Here is a 21,072-nt window from a genome sequence, read left to right on the forward strand (position 1 = left end):
TAAACCTTTAACTTATTATGGATGTACTCCTGTTGGTTTGAGTTTTCAGTCGTATGTTATCTAACCTAATCCTTTTTTAAAAAATATTTTATTTATTTATTTGACAGATCAAGAGAGAACAGGCAGAGGGAGCAGCAGGCAGAGGGAGAGGGAGAAGCAGGTTCCCCACTGAGCAGGGAGCCTGATGCAGGGCTCCATCTAGAACCCCAGGATCATGACCTGAGTCAAAGGCAGATGCTTAACTGGCTGAGCCATCCAGATGCCCTATCTAACCTCATCCTTTCCACACCCCAAATAGGGTCAGTGTTAGCTCAGATGGCCAATAGAAGAGCCAACCATGAAAGTGGAGAACCCTTTCCTGAGACTCCTGGGAGCCTTGCCCACTAACCAATGTCCTGCTTGCATTCCTGGCTCCTATCCCTTCTTCCATGTACAACCCTCTATAAAGTCAATGAAGTAAAAATGGAGTAAGTTCTGGAGAAAATGAGCAAAGGTATCTTTTCCCTTACCTGGTTTATAAAGATAAGAAATTAGCACACTCCTTGAAGAAAAGAAACACAGGAAAGAAAACAATGACATGCAGAAATCCACAATTGACTAGTAAGGAAATAAGAACACTCTTACAAGCAGAAGGTACATTTTTACTGATGATAAGATCATTGCACTTTGTTATTATTGCCAACTTAATAACCATCTTGCCCACTTGCCATAAGTAAAAGGAGGCAGGAGGCAGAAACCGTGACCAGAGTTTTCACCACTGGGTCCCCAAGGCTTAGAACAGAGCCTAGCACATAGTACAGGCTCAGCAAGGATTTACTGAATAAATGAATGAATCAGTGACTAGATGGATTAATAAACACCAATCTTTTCATATGTATGATGTTCCTTCCACTTGTTCCAGGTAAGACAATCATGTGACTTTTCAATGAGTGGCCTCCAGGAATGGAGGGTAAATGTTTGTCACGCTATCCCATTCCTCAGAGACTCAATGGGAGGCCTTGTAGTAGGAAATTACTGATTGAGAGCTTACTCCAGAATTATAGAGAGAGCATCACTGTAGGTCTTATAACCAACTCCATTGGTCCATGTTGGTCTTATAACCAACATCATTTGACCTCTCAAGGTCCCCAAATGCAAAATAAGAAAGGTGAAGAAAATACTTCTCAGCATGCCAACCCCAACTGATCCAATCAACTTAGGAATCCAGAAGAAACTTAAGTGTCTGGAAATAACCTCTAGCCTCAGTTCTTAAAGGTTGGTTACAATTATTTTTATTATTATTTTTTAATGAGCTAATACAAGGTAGCAGGGGACCCTGGGAATGCAGTTATTTATCACATGACCTCAGGTACATGTGCTATAAACTTCACAAATAGGCACACCCCTGTCACTAATTATTTCCAATAAAACAGAAGGTCAAAAATCAGCATCAAGAGATGACACAACACAGTTGAGCCTGTTAAAAGTAACTACTCCCAAAACAGGCATCATAAAATACATCATGAACCATGAACAGCTTTGCTCAATGAAGGAGAGCTTCATCCTTCCACGCTGCAAGGATGCCACCGGGAATTTCTCAGAGTAGAACACGAAATGAAAAAGAAGTGCCTGGCCAGGAATGTTGTACATTATCCCCCAATGACCTGCCACAGAGACTATTTTTAAAGAAGCATTTATCTCAGTAGGAATGACAGCACTTCTTAAGAAGTGGCCAGGTACCAGAGCCAGGCAATCCTTCACAGGGAAAGGCTGCAGAGTATGGCTGCACCTTTTCCAGAGGCTTATGTGATGGATAAAACAAGAACTGCCCTTGGTTGGTTAGGTGATTGGTTTAAGGAGCCATAAAGTTAGAGCTTGAAAACCCCCAACTGACCTCCAAATTATGGCAGCCACCTCCATACTCAAAAATTAATCAGATGTTAGATTTACAAGATCCACCTTAAATACAAGTGTAGACTTTGTAAAGTTCTTACGTAGTAGCTGCTCATTAAATTGTATTATCCCACTGACAAATAATGTTACAAGGGATGTGGCAATCTCTGGTTTATACAATTGTCTTGAACAAGCCTAGCCACTGTATTTCATATTGTCAGAATACAGAAAGTATATTACAGGTATGTTACACTGGGCCTTTCATTATTGACATAGCATTTACCTTAAGTAACTCCTATAAAACACTGAGAGAAATGTTAATACACAGTAGTATATTTATATACTTGGGGAGGGGATCAGGGTGTCACATCAGAGTTGACATGTCTTCCTTTGCTGTACAGAAAAAAAGAGTGAATCAAGAGGTAGGGACAAGAGAAGCAGAGTAAACATTTTAACCATTAAAACTGATCTCAGATCCAAGGTGGAAAGGTGTCGTAATATTTACTCTTCCCTCCTGTCTACCTGTTATTTCAGAGAATAACAGAAAGAGGGCCCGGAGCTATCGTGGGACCTGTCTCCCCAAAGCCGAGAAAACCTTCCATGTGGTCATTTTCCTGCTTAAGTTTTTAGAGATTTCTGGTAGGGAACGTGTGGCACTTGACAGCACTAAACACGTTGCAAATCAACTCAAAGCACGGGTTCTTGCAAACTGATATTCATCTGGCCTCGGCCAGTTCACCTCTAGGAACAAGAGCTCATAGCTCACTGTCTTTCCATGCTAGACAGTTCTGGTGGATGAAACCTTTCTTTTCTGTGTTGTCAAGACTTCAGCCAATTGCTGACCCTTGCCAAAGTAGTTTTCCTGGGTTCCCCACTCCACCCCCACCCTCACCCCCATTTATGTTCCAAAAGGTCTCAAAAAAGAGTTCACTTGGAGCAGTGAAGGGAAACATATTTCACATCTACTACATGCCCTAATTCCCATGCCAGTGACAGCTGTTTCGAAAGTCCCTGACCTAGACACACAGCATAGATTTCTCATAGGACATGACCATGATAACAAATATAGATCATGTTTTAAAGCTAAAAGAAACAAAAAGAATTTATGTTTTGGAGAAGTGTGGCTACACTTCCCCATCCCTCCCTCAATCAACTATGTTCTCCACTGTGTTTTATTCTCGTCTACAAAGAGAATGCCAGAGGCCCCTGAACCCTTCTCGTGTTGTTTCTGGGGGAGCAGCAGCATCTAAAGCTGGTACTCACAATGGGTGAGCTTGAGTTTCACAAGTGATCTGTGTAAGAGAGAAAAAAGTAACTACTCCACCTACACGAAGAATAGTGCCTGGATTAAATGAACTGTACAATGTGAGCTTGCAAAGTGCATCCTCCTGACAGCAGGTTAAATGGCTATAAGTAAGATTATTCTTGCATTTCACTCAATCAGACCCAATCTCCTGGGACCCCAAACACCAACTCCTCCCAAAATATGGCTACAGTGCTGGCAAATATTTGCAGGTACCATTTCTGCAAATTAAACCCAAATATAGTTATGTACAAAGTTAGTTTACAGAAAACCTATCGCATTTAAGTTTCTTTGAATAGATCAAAACAGGAGTAAATAGCATCCTTAAATTCACCACCTAATCATCATGGAAAACTTAGGACACTTGGTTGAGGGGGGGAGTAGACTTCTATAGATATTGCTCAAATATCTGGTTTTCTATATCAGAATATCTTCAATGCTATGTGCCAATTTTCAAATGGAACATATGATTGGTGATACTTTTAAATGCAAAAATATAAGTATCCTGTATTTCAAGCCCAATATTTATATGACTCTAGTTTCCTGGCAAGTCAGTTTGTTAGGTCATTGGGCTCCGAGGAACTTTATGGAGGAAGAGCGTAAATGTTTCTTACCCTCAAATTCATTTTGAAATGCAAATAAGTCCTTGCACCTAACCAGGGGGAATACACACTCCTTGCTCAGCATGTGTGCCCACTGGAAGGTGTGATCCTTCTTCCCCTGCTTTGGGCTGGGGAAACCTGAAGCCAAGAATGCAGCTCTGGGATTCTACAGGTGATTCAGGACACCCCCAAATCAGTCACCTGAGTTACAAACATATTGACAGCTGAAATGGTTTCCTAAACTAGGAGTCACAAAATCAACTTCTCCTCCGGTGTCCTCTGGACAGTGTCCTCCAGACAGTGACAGACACAAGCATGGATGCATTGCAGGTTCCTAGATAAGGTTCTTCCAACATTTTCTTTCCCCTGAGGTTGCTTTCACATCAGGACCTGTTCTCGGGTTTCTGGCAGTCGAAGAGCAATCAGGCCACCCCCGACGAGAGAAGCAGCAGCCAGAAGTATGGGAACCACTTTGGTTATCCCAACAAAAGAAGCAAAGATGGTGTTTCCCAGGATGGCACCGAATTTGCATAATCCATTGAGGATGCCAAAGGCTGTTGCCCTGTAAAAGAAGAAGAAAGTAACTCATTCTGAAAGATGAACCAGTCCTCCTTAGATGAGTGGGACTGAGTCCTTTCTTTCTCTTGTTGTGAGAGAAGGTATGGTAAAGGTATGGGAGGGAACTTTTTTCTTTTCTTTTTTTCTTAAAGTCTTTTATTTATTTACTCATGAGAGACACATAGAAAGAGGCAGAGACACAGGCAGAGAGAGAAACAGGCCCCCTCCCCACGGGGAGCCTGATGCAGGACTCAATCCCAGGACCTTAGGAACACGACCTGAGCCAAAGGCAGACAGACACTCAACCAATGAGCCACCCAGACGCTCCAACTTTTTTTCTTAAATATAAAAGTGAGACATTCTCATTTTAATCAAATTTGGAAATACAGAAAAACTTAAAAATGCAAAGATCTGTAATCCCACCACTGAAAGGCAATCACCACTATTAACATTCTGGAGTATTTCCCTCAAACTTGTTTCTTTCCCTTTTCGAAATTGTCACAAGTAGTACACGCGTATTGTGAAACACTGAAAAAAAAAATGGAATGAAGCAGAAAGTGTCACTGTTCCTTCCTAATAACATCTGACCCTCTTATGGCAAACGCTGCGGGATGCCCCTAATAAGCCTTTCTCCAGATGTAGACTACATTTCCCAGACTCCCTTGCTGTGGAGTCTGGCCATGTGACCAAATTTTTAGCCAATAGGATGTAAGTGCAAGTGGCAGCTCCCAAGAAATTTCCTTAAGAGGTGTCATGAGTGGTATTTTTTGCATTCTTCTCTTGCATTTTTCTTCCTTCCAACCTGCTTCCAAAAATGTAGATAGTCCCATCTGGGACCATAGCTGAGCTCATGAGAGGGTGAACAACAAGATAAAAAGAGCCTGCAGTGCCTGCTCTGGACTCTACAGGAGAGAAAAAGGAAATGCCTACCTTCCTAAGGCTGCATTTATTTGAGATCTCTGTCACCCACAGCAAAACCTAATCCTGATTAGTATCCTTCAGTCACACTTCTGAGGGGCAACTATTACTTTTTTTTAACTTCATTTTTTTTTTTTTTTTTTGTAATCCTTACACCCAAGGTGGGTCTCAAGCCCACGACCCCATGATCAAGAGTCAATACTCTACTGAATGAGCCAGCTAGACGTCCCCTCCGTGATAACTGCTACTAATCATCTGTCCTTTCTTGCCTCCGTCTGCATACAGAGATTATATTCCCAGCACCAACTCTCTTCAACTGAAGCAAAATATTTTTTTCATACCATAGGTTTGCTAAGAATGTGTTTATATTTTTTGTACCTAAATAATGTTTACACTTTAAATCACTTTTTACATAACCAGCCCCATCCCAATCTTTTTGTTTTCAGGATTTTCTTGGATATTTTCACATATTTTTCCAAATGAAATTTCCAAAGTTGTCCCAAGTTTCCATGAAGAAGGGGAAAAAATCTCATTGAATTCTGAATGGACTCTTTGAAGTCAAAAGGAAACAAAAGAAAATTTGAAATTTGTGCAAGAATAAATCTTAGAATTTCATAAGGTATACCTTGATATGTAAGTTTTCTGTTTTATCTTGCAGTAAAGCTTTATGGTTTTCTTCACCTTTCTTATTATCCCACATATTCTTATATTCCTAGATATTTCATGATTTCTGCTATTATTAAATAGAATTAAACTTTACTTTTAAATTTTTGGATACATTATTAAATCCCATATGCTATTAAGTTAGTTTTATTATTGACTACCTTATCAAATTATTTTACTGTTTCCAGCAGTCTCTAATTAATTGTCTTGAGTTTCCTAGATGTAAAATTATATACTGTTGAAATAATGATAATTTTTCCTCCTCTTATTAAAACTTAGAAGCTCCCCAGTTTAGGGGAGAGGGGCTCCAAATATGGGATGCTGTGCATTGCCATAGCTATTCATATTCTAATATCTCTGTCATCAATTTGGGGAATATCATTAAGATTTTTTAGAGAATTTCATTTCCCTGCCTTCCACATCACTTCTTACTCCTTTTTGACCATAGGGCCACCTACCTGCTATCCTTAAAATGCAAAACTCCTTCTCCATAAAGAGAGATAACTGCTACATAATGGCTTTGACTCTTCCAATCAGGCCTCTTCCATGTGGCTTGCACAAAATAAAAGTAAGCACTGAGCATTTCTGCCACATCTCTGTGAATGCCCTAGACCATTGAGTCGCATTCCCACCATTATCTGCCCTTGCCTTTCCCTCGCCCTTTGTTTATCTAGTTCTTCACCTCCCCCCCCCCCCCCCCCGGCCCCACTACACCATTAGAGGCCTGTTCTCGCCCCTCTTTGGGTTGCATGATTCCTATGGTGGCACCCTCACTCCTCTCTCCTGAACATGGTTTGCACTTGTCCTTCATACCTAGCCACTCACTCCACTACATCAGGCCTTAGCCTGCTCACCTCCGTGCCTATGCCAGCCTCCATGCAGGAGAAACTCAATAACCAAAGAGATGCTTGGTCCGTGAAACACCAGAAGACCAAGATGGCTTTGGTGAAGGACATTGGAATGAGTAGACCTCTGGCTAAAGTCCAAACAAGTCCCAGAGGGAAGCCCAGGGAAGAACTGACCTCTGGTTGGTGGGATACAGCTCCACTGTGATTACATCCAGAGCATTCCAGGCAGCAATGCTGGTCCCACAAAACAGGCACTGCCAGCCAATCATCGCAGACTCGCTGTTGCCAAAAAACAGGAAGAAGCAGCAGACCGCAGAGATTAGCATGGAGCCACCTACAGGGGGAGGTCAAGGGCAGGAAAAAAAAAACAAACCTTGAAGCCCATGTTTTAGACAAGACTGTCACCCACAGGCCTTTCCACTCTCCCATCTTCACAAGTGCACCTGAAGTAACAGGTTACATCAAGTAACAGGCCCATCTCTGCAGGGAGAAAACACAGCTTGAACCCCCTGCATGATACTCTGGCCATGGGATTAGAGCCCTTAGCATGGGTCATGTCACCAGAGTTAGCTTCCAAGAAGGATTTTGAAATCCTCACCCTGTGGTGCTGCTCAGCCCAGAATTACTGGGGATGGGGAGAAAGGACATTCCTTGAGAATCTCTTAGGTCCCAGACATTGTTCTGGGTGCCTGAGATACATCAGTATCACAAAATCCTCGTGGAGCTTATATACTACTGAGAACAGAACTGTAAATGGGCTGCAGAAGAAAACCTAAAGGCCCCTGCTGTTTATGCTCCATTTATTCCATCTCCACCCCAAGTATCTGATCTGCCCTTCTCAGTCTTGTCCTGTGTCCTGAGCAGCTAACCCCCAGGGACTGTGTACCTGTGGCTCCCTTATCAACTGGGAGCAGGTAGGAGTTGGAGTATTTCTTCTCAATTCCTATCCTATCTATATCTCCTTTTATGGTGATGGCTACACTGCCCTCCCCCCCCACCCCCCCACATACACACTCCACTCTCTGACCCGCTAAGGACTACAGGTCCTTTTAGGAGCCTCCACCTCCACGGTTCCAGCTTGCCCTGGGCTCTGTGAGTGTGCTGTTCTCTCCCTGTAGTCCTAGAAGCAGTATGAGCTGCCAGTTTTGCTAGCATCTGGGTGCCTCATTTACATTATTTGTTCCTACAAGCCTGCCCACCCCTCTAAAAGCCACATCCCATCTGTAAAGTCTCTTCTACTAGAACTATCTGGTGTGGATTCACTTCCCACCTGCACTCTGGCTGATGCAACTAATGATAAGAGGTCCCACCAAAAGAAGGCTGTCTCAAATGCTGCCCAAATCCATTACATCCAGTCCAGAAGAGCCTGGGGAGTGTGGAGTGAATGCAGGGTATGGACCAGGAGCATGGCTGGAAATGCAGTGGGAATAGTTAGCAGAAAGAAGAAAGCATCTTCCAGACAACCAGCTGGGAGACAGGCCAAGGGTCCCAGCCAGGCATCAGGACCCTGGGGGAGAGAGGTCCTCTAGGAGAGGCCTTCCAATTGCCAAGAAGTCATGTTGGTGGCTGGCCTTACCCACAAAGGCCTCCTTGGAGGGCCTCTGCCTGGAATCTCACCCTCAGACCTGGAGCTACCAACACTGATGCCAAACCCTCTGCTGATGAGCCATGACATGGTAACTATGGCCTAGATTCTGCTGATTCTGGGAAGAGGCAGGGCTGTGAGTAGGCCACCTGGTGACCTCTTTCCAAACAGCTAGGAAGGAGACAAACATCTATGAGACCACAAGTGCCTTGAGAACTATATCACCTAAACTCATGCCTCCCTCAAAGTGGCCAGCCATTGGCTCCTGGTTTACAATAAATGTTGACAAATGTTTATTGAATACAAAATATTACCCTCAAATAAATCAAGTGATATTCAGTGATCTGACCTCTCAACTATGTTAGGTAATCCTGCTATAGCTCCTGGTGGTCCACTCTCCTTCCATCCTGTTAATTCTCATCTCCGTTATGATGGAGAAGCCTGAGTTCAAGTCCCAGATTCCCCTGTGTGACCTTGTGTGAGTCTCATAACCTCTCTGTCTCACTTTCCCTATCTGTAAAATGTTGGCAAAAAATAGTCCTTACCTCACAGGGTGACTGAGTTTTAAATATGTTAATATTTTAAAAATGTTTGGCACAAAGCCTGACCTATAATACATGCTTTGTGTTTGTTCAATGAAATTTCTAGTTCATGTCTCTCTCTCCCAATAGATCATTTGCTCCGTGAGCATGAGGATGCTGTCTGTGTCAATTACTGCTGTTTTCCCATTGTCTGCCATACCGCCTGGCAAAGAATAAGTGCTGCATAAATTACTGCTTATTGAATGAATAAATGAGGACTAACAGCCTCATCAGGGAAACTTCTACTCTGTTGTTAACAAGACACTACTTCTGCCCAGGAAAGAACACAGAGTAAGCAGGACAACTTTTATGCCACAGCAAATTCTACAGGGAATTTGAGGAAATAACTCTGTCTTTTCCTAAGACTATTTCATGAGTCTCTTTCAGAGACTCTTTCAGAACAGGTCATCCACATCCCATCGAGACGTTTATTGAGCATCTATTATCTGCATGCACTGAGAATATCACAGTTCGCCTGCTGCGTGCCAGACCTTTACTAAAGCTCACTATCTACTCTCACACGCCTTATCTCATTGGAGTAAACAGAGGTATTACTTTAACAGTTGTGAAACAGAAGCTCAGAGAAGGAAAGGAAGGTATGCAGACTCTAAAGCAAATGTTGGCTGAGATGGTCACCTGATTCCCAGCTGCTGGTCTTGTGCACCGTGCAGTTACCTTCTGCTGAAAAGCTCAGGCATTTACGAGTTAGTAAACACTGCCCTTCCCTCAGGGCTCTAACCAGGGCCCCACCTCAGACTCAGGAGACAGCTCGCTCAATCTGCCATGCCTAGATATGACTCCATCCTCACCACACACTTTAAAAGCTGAAATCGTATACTCACCATTCTGAATATTCCTGCTACTCTACAATAATAATACTCAATGAGCCCAACACCAGGACAAGATTCCCTTGCCAAGCTCTCAACAATTTGCTCTTCTCTGACAAAATGACTATGTGATTTATTTTTGTTTCCCTTTGGGCTTTGCTGCTAGGGAGTTGGTATTAATTTTCCTGATCAACTACATCCCTGGAGCAGACCTTCCATGGCATGTGTATCAGCATGTGGTTCTTATCCCCACCCTGGCCTTACAATATATATATTTTGCTATATGTTTTCCCTAGCCCCGGGTGTACATGTTTTGTTTGTTGTTTGCCATGCACGCCATGTATGGCATTTCTGTAGTAAACTGCTGCAGATCCTGGTGTAGTGAAGCATGGATACATGAATTTTGTGACCATTTTTGAGAACCTACAGTGCACCAAGCACTATGAGATGCTCTGGCTACATTATGTTCAAACCTCACAAAACTCTGCCAGCTAGTTAGAGGTACAGATATGGAAATTGAAGCCTGGAGAAGTAAAGGAACATGTTCAAAGTCAAATAGCCTCAAGGTGATAGGATTCAGACGTGAGTCTGCCCACCTCCAAAGCCTAAGTGTGATCACTATGAAATAATAAGTGATGCAATTTATTTTAAGCCCATCAAATGAACCAATGTTCATTGAAGAGCATTTTATATATTTTTCTGACTATAATCTTACAAAGCAAGTAGAATGGGCATGTTTAATATTCCTCCTGAAGTCACTGTCACAGAATCATCCAGTTGGGAAATGAAAATGAGTCCCTGACCTGGACCATAGGTCTCAAACTACCTCCATGGAGTCCTAGGGTTTTTGGAGACATAGCTGCCTCCTGGGCTCCACACCAGCAGATCCTATCCTACCTGTTTGGTTTCCAGTGAAAGATTTCTTTAAGAAAAATAAAAAGATTCCTCTTCTTTAATACACTTTGAAAACCATGGTCCTCACTTACTGGAGGAGATGTGGCATCCCTAACTACTCACCAATCATCTTGAGCCTTCCAACTCTATCCATGAGCAGGGCAGAAATGATGTTCCCGGGCAAGACAGACAGACTGCCAAGGAAGCTGACGAGGTAAATCAGGAAGTCATTATCCTGCTCAAAGTCCATGTGGCAGCCCTCCTTCTGCATCAGAAACGTAGAGTTGATAAACCGGCAGTTGATGAACTTATGTTCATAGAGGTCTGGGGAGAGAAGGAAACCTTTGATTCATGTACAGTGGACAGGGGCTGCAGAGAGATGGGGTAGAGGCAAGAATGGAGTCATGGCTCTTTCCATGGGTAGGCTGCCCTAAGCCTCCAGCAATAAGACAGTCTCAAAGTCAAGGTGACATGAGGCCAGATGTGGATGAAGAGAGAAAACTGTAACAGTGTGATGACTGCTTCAACTTCCCGTAAGCATAGGAAATGAAACAAATGCTCACAGAGAGGCATGTCTGAATACATCATCTCTCAAGTAGGAAGCAGTCCTGTTTCTATCAATGAGACAACACTAAGGTCCACACCAAGGCTGAACCACTCCTCCGAGGCTACCCAACTTATAGGAAACAGAAGACGAGAGAATTGAATCTGAATTGAGGTGACCACTCTAGAGTCCATGCAGAAACCTGAACATTCTTCAAAATAAAAACTGTTTGCAGGGCGCCTGGGTAGCTCAGTTGGTTGAGTCTGACTCTTGGTTTCAGCTCAGGTCATGATCTCGGGGCCCTAGGATTGACCCCCCACATCAGGCTTCCTGCTCAGTGGGGAATCTGCTTGGGATTCTCTTTCTCCCTCTACCTCTTCCCCACTTGTGCTCGCTTGCTCTCTCTCTTTCTAATAAATAAATAAAATCTTTTTAAAAATAAAGATTAGATAAAATTTTTAAAAAAGAAAAGTAAAAACATTTGCTCAGTAGTTTCCAGGGTGGGGAGCAAGGGAGATGAATATGGAGAGCACAGAGCAGAGAAAATACTCTATATAGCATAATAATGGTGAATATATGCCATTATACATTTGTCCATGCCCAAAGAATGTCTAACATTCTTTACAATGAACCCTCCTGTAACCTCTGGACTTGGGATGATTATTATGTGTCAGTGTAGGTTCATCAGTGGTAACCAATACACCACTCTATTGGGGAGATGTTGATTGATAATGGGGAAGACTAGGAGAGGACAGGAGTTCTAAGGAAATCTTTGTACCTTCTTTCTAATGAAATTAGAAATCTAACACATCTCCAAAAAATCAAGTCTTAAAAAAATAGAAGCCATTTGCTTTAGACCTAGTTCCCAAGTCTTCCAACACCTTCTAACACCAACTCTTCAAGCAGAAAGCATGTCTAAGTGGGCTCTCAGAAAATCTGGGTTTCAGGAACTGGCTCTACCACTGACCCTCTCTAACCTTTCTTAAACCTCCTCCTACAAAATTAGAAAAGTACACCTGGTTCTCTCCATCACTTCCCAGCACTGACATTTCATGACTACAGGTGTTTGCAAAAATCCCCACATGAGAGTATGCAAACCACAAGGCAACATTAAAACTTGAAAGAAGAAACTAAAAGATGCCTCAGGTTTTAATGACAAAGGAAGTGTATAGCACTCATTTTTTTTTTAAGTTCAGCCTAAAAAAAAATTTAGGAAGGTACATCTCATAATAGATCATTTAGAGACTGAAGGGTATGTGGAGGCCAGATATTGAACCTCTTGAAGCTGACCTCATGGAAGAAGATGTTTTTGCATAAACCATGGTGGTGAGGTCTTGGAGAAAATACTGATATTGGCATGGTAAATGGAGTACAGTGGAGAGATCACAGACTTTACAACCAAGCAACTGAGGAATGAGTCCAAGCTCCCTCAGCTTGCTAGCTGTGGCCTTAGGCAAGAGCTAGCTATAAAATGGGAATAATTGGGATGCCTGGGTGGCTCAGCAGTTAAGCGCCTGCCTTCCAGCTCAGGGCGTGATCCTGATCAAGTCCCACATGGGCTCCCTGCATGGAGCCTGCTTCTCTCTCTGTCTATGTCTCTGCCTCTGTGTGTGTGTGTGTGTCTCTCATAATAAATAAATAAAATCTTTAAAAAATGGGAATAATTGTGCATTTCTCACTGGAGACAATGTAAATGAAGCCCCTGGAAAAGCTCAGGGTAGTCTCCTCATGTCCCAACTCCACTCTGTATGTTATTAATATATGATGGTAGTAAACGTAACAAAGAATGATAGAATGGTGGAACTTTGTGAATATTTTTTTAATCATCGAAGCCCGAAAGGTACCTTTTAAAAATATTCTTATTGTCTCGTTTTATGCACAAGGCTTGAGAAGATACAATTTTCCCTTTTCCTTTATTATTGTGAGAACATGAGCCTTGAAGTTTGCAAAACTCAAATTATGTGAGGTCTTCAAGAATGCACTCCATGCATAAAATGCTGCCCTCCTGGAATGCTTAGTTTTCATCTGCGTCATATTTTGTTCCTACCAAAGATCTGAAGCACACATAGCATCAGTCTCATTGAGATCAGAGCACTCATCCAGAACTTTTGTTTCCACTTCACACGTGGTAAAACATGAAGACAAATTAAATGCATTGGTAAGGACTGGGCAATTAATCTGTGCCATACTTGGGCTAGAACTCATTTCTCCAACCTAACACTCAGTAGTCATATCTGTGTATACCTTGATACTCCTAAAGCTTATGACTGAGCACTTTGCTTCTTACATAAGACCAGTCCACCCTTGATACTGTGCACCCACACCACCCATGTTCTCACCTGTGTTATAGAAGACAGTCGATTCAATAGTGCAATTTTTGAAATAGGTATCAGTAGATGTAACATCTTCAAAATAGCACTCGTCAAAGAATGTGTCCTCAAAGAGCACATGTTTAAAGTACATCTTTGTGAACCTGTGGAAAAGACATTAGTCCCTGAGTAATTCAGCCAGGAAGAGAAAAGACTTGAGACCAAAATGGAAAGCACAGGAAGGCAGAAAAAGGAGAACTTCAAACCAAAAGGTGCTGAAACATTATTTTCCAAGGTTAGTTCCCTATTCCTTAGCTGATGTTTATAAAGGAGGGAGGGCAGCAGGAATGTGGAAGCTGGTATCCAGTCTGGGTAGATACCGGGGTGTTATGAAGCAGCCTGGTGATTCCCAAATGCAGTCATGGACCTTCTGTATCAGACTCATCGAGATACGGACTAGTGTGAAATGAAAATACTGATAACATGGCACTTTATGAGGAGCTTTAAAAACATGCAGGTCTGGGGTATCTTGGTGACTCAGTTGGTTAAGCGCCTGCCTTTGGCTCAGGTCATGATCTATCCCAGGGCCCCACTTTAGGCTTCTTACTCAGCAGGGAGTCTGCTTCTTCCTCTCCCTCTACCCCTCCCTCCCCCCACTTATGCGTGTTCTCTCAAATAAATAAATAAATAAATAAATAAATAAATAAATAAAATCTTTTTTAAAAAAATCCAGTTCCCTCAGCTGGTCTTAATAGGTTTGGAAGCAATAGATTTGTGAGGGGCTAAGAATCTTCGTTTTAAAAATTTCCCCCAACAAAGATTTGGAGGGACAGGCACTTTCATTCATATGGTTGGTAGAATAAAATTGGTGCAGCCTCTTGGGGGAGCAATTTTGCAAAATTTCAAACACGCAATCTCTTTGCCCTAGAAATACCACCTCTAAGAATTTATCTTACCTAAGCTTGCTCACGCATCCAAAGAGATACATTCACCAATGCTTGTTGCAAAATTTCTGGCAGCAAGAATTGATTACTAGATGGATGATGAGTAGGTAGACAGACAGACAGACAGACACCACCCAGTGGAATAGCATGTGATTGTTACAGTTTTTAGGTAGTTTATATACCTTAATATGGAACAATTCTCAAGGTATATTGTTAACTGAAAAAAAAATCAAATGCAATACAGTGTTTCTAGCCTGTGACCATTCATATAAGATATGCCTCCAAATGCATAGAATACACACAAGAAACTGGTGGATGTGGTTGGCCCTGGAGAGGTCCAACGGGAGTTGGGAATGAGATAAACTTAATTTTTCCTTTATATCAAGCATACATATTACTTTTTCACTTAATAATAAAACAGATGAAAGCATCTAGGGGACTTTGAGGTGCATCCACATTTGAGAGCCACTGCTGTACTCCAACTCCTACATGAACTTAATAGGAAAAAAAACAATATTGCATTCAGAAACATATACCAACATATGTTAACATCATCCTCTGCTGGACCTTTACCAAGCTTGGTCAAACTTGAAACTAGAAACCTTGGATATGTTTTCATTTGTGGAGAATTACAACTCATTCATTTGTCTATCCATTTATTTATACACTCAGTCTTCAGCAAAACTTACTTACATGGTATTAGGTGCTATGAATACAGAGAGGAAAGATATGGTTCCTGCCCTTAAGTCTAATTGGAAAAAAAAAACAAGCAGACAACAATATAGTGGGAATCACTGTGATAGACGTAGCACAGGCTATTCCTTTTCAGGGCAATCATATTATTCATCCCATGACCTCAGATGATGATCAGTTTCCCTTTCCATTTATGTTATATTATATTCTGCTAACAACCCTAATCTAGAGCCACCTGTCACGAATTTCTGCAAACAGACCCCCACCACACCCAGTAAAAAGGCCTGAGCAAGTGTTTCTCAAAGAGAGATCCCCAGAACACTTGTATCAGAACAAAACAGAATGTTGTTTAAAAAAGATGTAGTTTCTTATATTCCTAGACCTCTTGAACCATAATCACCAGAGGCAGATGTCAGATTATTTAAAACATGTGAGAGTCACTGGTCTAGATTAGTCAAATTATTTTATATAACTTTTCATAGGGTCAAATTTGCTACAGACTTTTAAACAGGGGCCTCCAAAGGCTATCACTGGACTCTTCATATCTCCATGGAGATTGGTAAGCCTTGTATTACAGGAAGATGCCTTCAATTTCAAAATTAATGTAATTTGTGTGCTGAATATGTTTACTCAGGAAAGCTATTCCTGGATTCTGTCTCAGGTCTTTGCCTTTCTTAATATATCCTTCTCTTTAATATAGTAATAGGCTGCTGATGTGGCCCCCAGATATATTTTAATGTTCTTCCAAGAGTGAGTGAGGGAGCAGAGCCATAAATCATAATGGGCCTGACGCAAGCAGACCTTAAAATGTATCTTCAAGTGAGTTATAAAAAGCCAAAGTTATAAGGAAAGAGATAAAAGGAGAAAGGACCAAGGCATATTTTATGAGTCTTTATATAAATCATCCCCTATCTCTCATTTATACACTGAAATGGTCCAAGATTCTTCACTCAGAAGAATTCAAAGGCTGAAAGAAAAGTTAGTGCAAGTATCTTCTGGAACATGTTCTATTAGAAAACAGGAGCCATTGGCAATCCAGAATCTATGGCAGAATTATTACTACAAATACTTTATGTTAGTCACCCTCATGGCTGATGGTCAGTCCACCAGATGGTCTAAACTATGCCAAAAATTGTATCCGTTTAGTCACTGTGTTTTACTTTATGGCATCCTCAAGAAGCTCAGTCTAATGAAAGAGATAATCAAGGAAACTGGTCGTTAAGATTTGGTGTGATAATTATCAAGATAGGGGTATGTTTCAAGATCAGTTCAAAGGGGGCACTTGTGATCTGGTTGGGAAAAGCATGAGGTGACCCATTCTGAAGGACAAATAGAGGCTATCCAAGAGAAGACATGGAGGACATGCAGTCCAGGCAGAGGAAACAGCATGTGCAAAGACATGGAGTTGTATTACATAGACCCTTTAACTGTGTTTTCAAAAAATTGAGAAGTAGAAAATTCTCTTTTAGATAAATTAATTCACCTTGTGGGGAGAAAACAAACAAAGGGTACAGTTCTCCAAAGCTTCCATATACATATCTTACTACAATAAACCTTCCAGCCACAGCAAAATGAAATAGAATGCTTTGGAAAATAACTGGAATTCTAGTCTCTCACACATTATCTCATGTCAGGTCCTAACCTGAGGTAAAGCAGAGCATAAAGAAGAGGATCATTTGCTTCAGAAAATATATGCTAGAGCGTGCCTAATTTTCTTAAAGAGATAAGGAAAGTGGTAGTCTTGCCTGATATTCCATATAACTTGTTAAATTCTCCAATGTGGTCATAAGGCCTTTCTCCCACCTCTGATACCACTCTCCAGAAACCAAAGAATGGAGTCCAACTTTCAGAGCTTAAGCACCAAGAGATCTCAGGCAAGTCTTTTCTCCTCTCTAGGTTGACACTAGAAAAAATCTTTAAAATAGAGGTATTGAGGAGGAGTTTTTTTTCCAGCTCTGTATAGTTCTATAAATGAGGAGTGTCTTAACTGTCTGTTGCCTAAAAAGAAATAAAAGAGGGGATCCCTGGGTGGCTCAGCAGTTTGGCACCTGCCTTCGGCCCAGGGCGTGATCCTGGAGTCCCAGGATCAAGTCCCACATCAGGCTTCCTGCATGAAGCCTGCTTCTCCTCTATCTGTGTCTCTGCCTCTCTCTCTCTCTCTGTGTCTCTCATGAATAAATAAATAAAATCTTTAAAAAAAAAAAAAAAAGAAATAAAAGAGTGGACTGAGGATATGACCATCTTTTTTCTCCAAATTGTGAAAATATTATATCATGGAGAATAAGTATTCATGGAAATACTGGTTCCAATGTCAATCTAATAGACTCTCTAAGAACATACATTCTTTTGCCTTGGTGAATCTGCCAGTAAACCCAATTTCCTTTCTTCCCTTTCTTTTACACTCAGGCTCCCTGAGGAGGGAGCAAGGTCTCATCCTGTTCCTTTGACAAAGATCCTAGCACATGACAGCCTTTGTAAATAAAATCTTAAGCAAGAATTATAAAAACAAAAAAAAATTTTTTTAAAGAATTATAAAAATGGAATTTAGGAAAAAAGAGAAATAATAAAGAGAAAAGCAATTATTGACTTGCAAGAGGAAAAAAGTAGAACAACTTCATATGTAAATATTGTTGTAAACATCCTAAATGAAACATTAATTTAAACATGCCAAAATCTGGAAAAAACACAAAATTCCTTCACCTGGTAAATGGATAAAATTATAGTAGTACATTCAGACCATGGAATAGTAAGTACTGTGTCATAAAATAAACTGCTGAATGTGCAACAATATGGATAGATCTCAAGCACACAATGCTAAGTGAAAAAAATAGGATTAAAAGGCTTCAATGTTGTAGGATTCCATTTATGTGACAGAGAGATCACTGGTTGCTAGGGACTGGAGGTGGAGTAAGGGTTGATAAAAAGTGGCATAGGAAATCTGGGGAATAATGGTATCTAGATTGTGGTGGTTACATGACCATATGCACTTGGCAAACTCAGAATTATACTATAAGAACGGTGAATTTTACTATATATAAATTACACTCCAATTAAAAGGAAGTCCCAGGCAGCCCGGGGGGCTCAGGGGTTTAGTGCCACCTTCAGCCCAGGGTGTGATCCTGGGTACCCGGGATCGAGTCCCACGTCGGTCTCCCAACATGGAGCCTGCTTCTCCCTCTGCCTGTGTCTCTGACTCTCTCTCTCTCTCTCTCTCTCAAGAATAAATAAATAAAACCTTTAAAAATAAATAAATAAATAAATAAATAGAAGTCCCAACAAATTTCTATGGTAATAAACCAAAAAAACCCAAAGTTCGAATACTAACTAGATTGATTCAAAACTCCCACACCCTGTAAATGCTTAGCAAAAGAGATGTACCCATTCCTAAAAAGGTCTCTATTGTCCTACATATCTGACTTTCAACCAAGATTACAATACACACAAAGAAGTAAGAGTAAAACAGCATTATGTTAAAACAATATTTTTTAAAACGGGTATAAATACGATATCATTGCTGGAACTATTAGGAAATTTAATATAACTTTAACATAATGCCTTACTGGAAAAGGTGAATAACATGCGTGCATTATAGAGAATTCTAGCACAGAAATGCAAACTATTAGAAAGAGTCGACTAGAAATGCTAGAAATTTCTTAAAGCAGTAAAACAGATTAAGAATACCTTTGATGAACTCACCAGTAGACTCATCATATTCAAGGAAAGAACTACCTGGCTGGTATATAATTCAAGAGCAGTTATCAAAACTATGACATAAAGAGAAAGAGAAAGGGGAAACCCAGAAAAGAGTAACCAAAGACTTTGGGAAACTATCAAACAATCGAACTTAAGTGTGATTGGAATTTAAGAATTAAAAGAGAGAGAAAATTTGGCATAAGACATTTTGAAAGAGCACTTGGGTATCTCAGTCAGTTAAGTAGCCAACTTTTGATTTTGGCTGGGGTCATGATCTCTGGGTCATGAAGTCAAACCCCATATTGGGCTCTGTGCTATGTGGAATCTTCTTGAGATTCTCAATCCCTCACCCTCTGACCCTCCCACTGATGCTCTCTCCCTCTCTCAAATAAATAAATCTTTTTTAAAAATAGCATTTGATACTTAAAATGCACTTCTAAATAATTTGTGAGATGAAGAGTAAATATTACTGGAAAATATAAAATATATATTAGTAAGTATAAAAAGTTGTTTGATGCAACTAAAGCAAAATTGAAATGAAATGTACCTAATTAAATTCATTAACTTTTTTTTTAAATCAAGAAATACAATAAAGAAACTAATGAGACATAAAAAAGTAAATCCTAAGAAGAAATTATTAAAGAAAGGAATATTATTATTTAAATATAAAATATGCAAAACTCCAGTAAGACTGATTATAAAATAAGACCAAAAGCACATGAGTAGTATTAACAATAAAAAGGGAGGATTCATTATTGCAAATCTAATAAAAACTTAAAAGTCATAAAACAATGTTATGGACTTTGTGACAATATATCTAAAGCTTAAAAGAAATAATTTTACAAAAGAAAAATGAGCATACCTGAATATATTAATGCCATTTAAAAAATAAGTTGGTAATCAAAATCTGTTGCCTTGATTAATGGCAAGCTGATATAGTTATAAAGACTAGCTTTACCAAACCTTTAAGAAAACAACTACCTCTATCCTATACAGTTTGTTTTGAAAAAGACCAGGGAGAGGGACAGAGAGAGAGAGGCAGAAGCAGACTCCCTGCTGAGTAGGGAGCCCAATGAAGGGCTTGATCCCAGGACCCTGGGATCACAACCTGAGCCAAAGGCAGAGGCTTAACTGACTGAGGGACCCAAGCACCCTCTTCCTTTACTTTCTAAAGATGATGATTCAAAAACATACAGCAGATGTCATACTTAAGAGGGAGACACCAAAAGCACCCTCTGATGTCAAGATACCTGTTAGCACTGCTCATATCCATCAACTGAATGGGAGATTCTAATCAATGCAACACAATGAGAAAAGAACACAAATACCAAGGTAAGAAAGGAGGAAATAAGACTATCATTAATTTTTTTCAGTGTGTGTGCCACATACAAGAGCTAGGCAAATCTACCAAGAAGCTACCAAAATTAATGGAGGGTTGGGCCAACGTGTTAGAGCCCAAAAAATCATGTATAAGGGAAAAAAGGAAGAATAGGAAGAAAAGAAAGGAGGAGAACCACAAGAGAGAAAAGAGAGGAAGAGGAGAAAGTAAGGGCCCCACTCACAACAGCAGCAAGGACCAATGAAGCATCAGCAATAAACCTCACAAAATACATATGAGATCAATTTTTTTAAAGTAGGCCCCATGCCCAGCGTGTAGCCCAATGTGGGACTTGAATTCATGACCCTGAGATGGAGACCTGAGCTGAAATCAAGTGTCGGACACTTAACCAACTGAGTCACCCAGGTGGTCCCATATGGAAACTTATAGAGAACGTTATAAACCATTATCAAAGAATGACTAAGTAAACAGAGAAAAATACCACATGCAATGATTGGGAGATCCTGTATTCTAAAGATGTCCCCCAATGAATCCAGACATTCTATGTCATTCCAATCAAAATCCCAACAAGCTGTTTTCAATGGAATTTTATAACTTGATCCTAAAATTTGTCTGGAAAAGCACAGGGGCTAAACCACCCAAGAAAAATGTAAAGAATGAAGTGAAAGAACCTAATCCTCCTGGAAACACAACAAAACAATAAAATTACAGCAAAGAAGTCAGTATGGTAAAGAGAGAGACATGGTTACTGCTCCTCTCTGTTTGGCTCCATGTCCGTTAGAACCATGGAACCAAACAGAGTGCACAGAAACACAGTAATACAGACAAGAAATCTTGACTTACCATAAAAGCGTTACTACTTGTCAATAGAGAAAAGATGGGCAATTTTACAAACATGA

At 40.6% G+C, this 21,072-nt stretch overlaps 1 protein-coding gene across 6 annotated transcripts in view; it reads right to left on the reverse strand.

Moving 5' to 3' along the window:
* Window positions 1–1,255: 1,255 nt before the first annotated feature.
* Window positions 1,256–21,072, reverse strand: part of SV2B (synaptic vesicle glycoprotein 2B) — a 173,597-nt gene continuing 153,780 nt past the window's right edge. For all 6 annotated transcript variants that reach the window (XM_077871235.1, XM_077871264.1, XM_077871217.1 and 3 more), the window contains 4 exons: window positions 13,535–13,668; window positions 10,775–10,975; window positions 6,939–7,098; window positions 1,256–4,339 (listed from right to left, as the gene is read on the reverse strand). In XM_077871235.1, coding sequence (XP_077727361.1) covers window positions 4,156–4,339; window positions 6,939–7,098; window positions 10,775–10,975; window positions 13,535–13,668 — 679 coding nt within the window. In that variant the 3' untranslated portion in view covers window positions 1,256–4,155. The remainder of the gene's footprint in view (window positions 4,340–6,938; window positions 7,099–10,774; window positions 10,976–13,534; window positions 13,669–21,072) is intronic.

Source organism: Canis aureus, chromosome 2 (genome assembly GCF_053574225.1).
Source record: "Canis aureus isolate CA01 chromosome 2, VMU_Caureus_v.1.0, whole genome shotgun sequence".
NCBI lineage: Eukaryota > Metazoa > Chordata > Mammalia > Carnivora > Canidae > Canis > Canis aureus.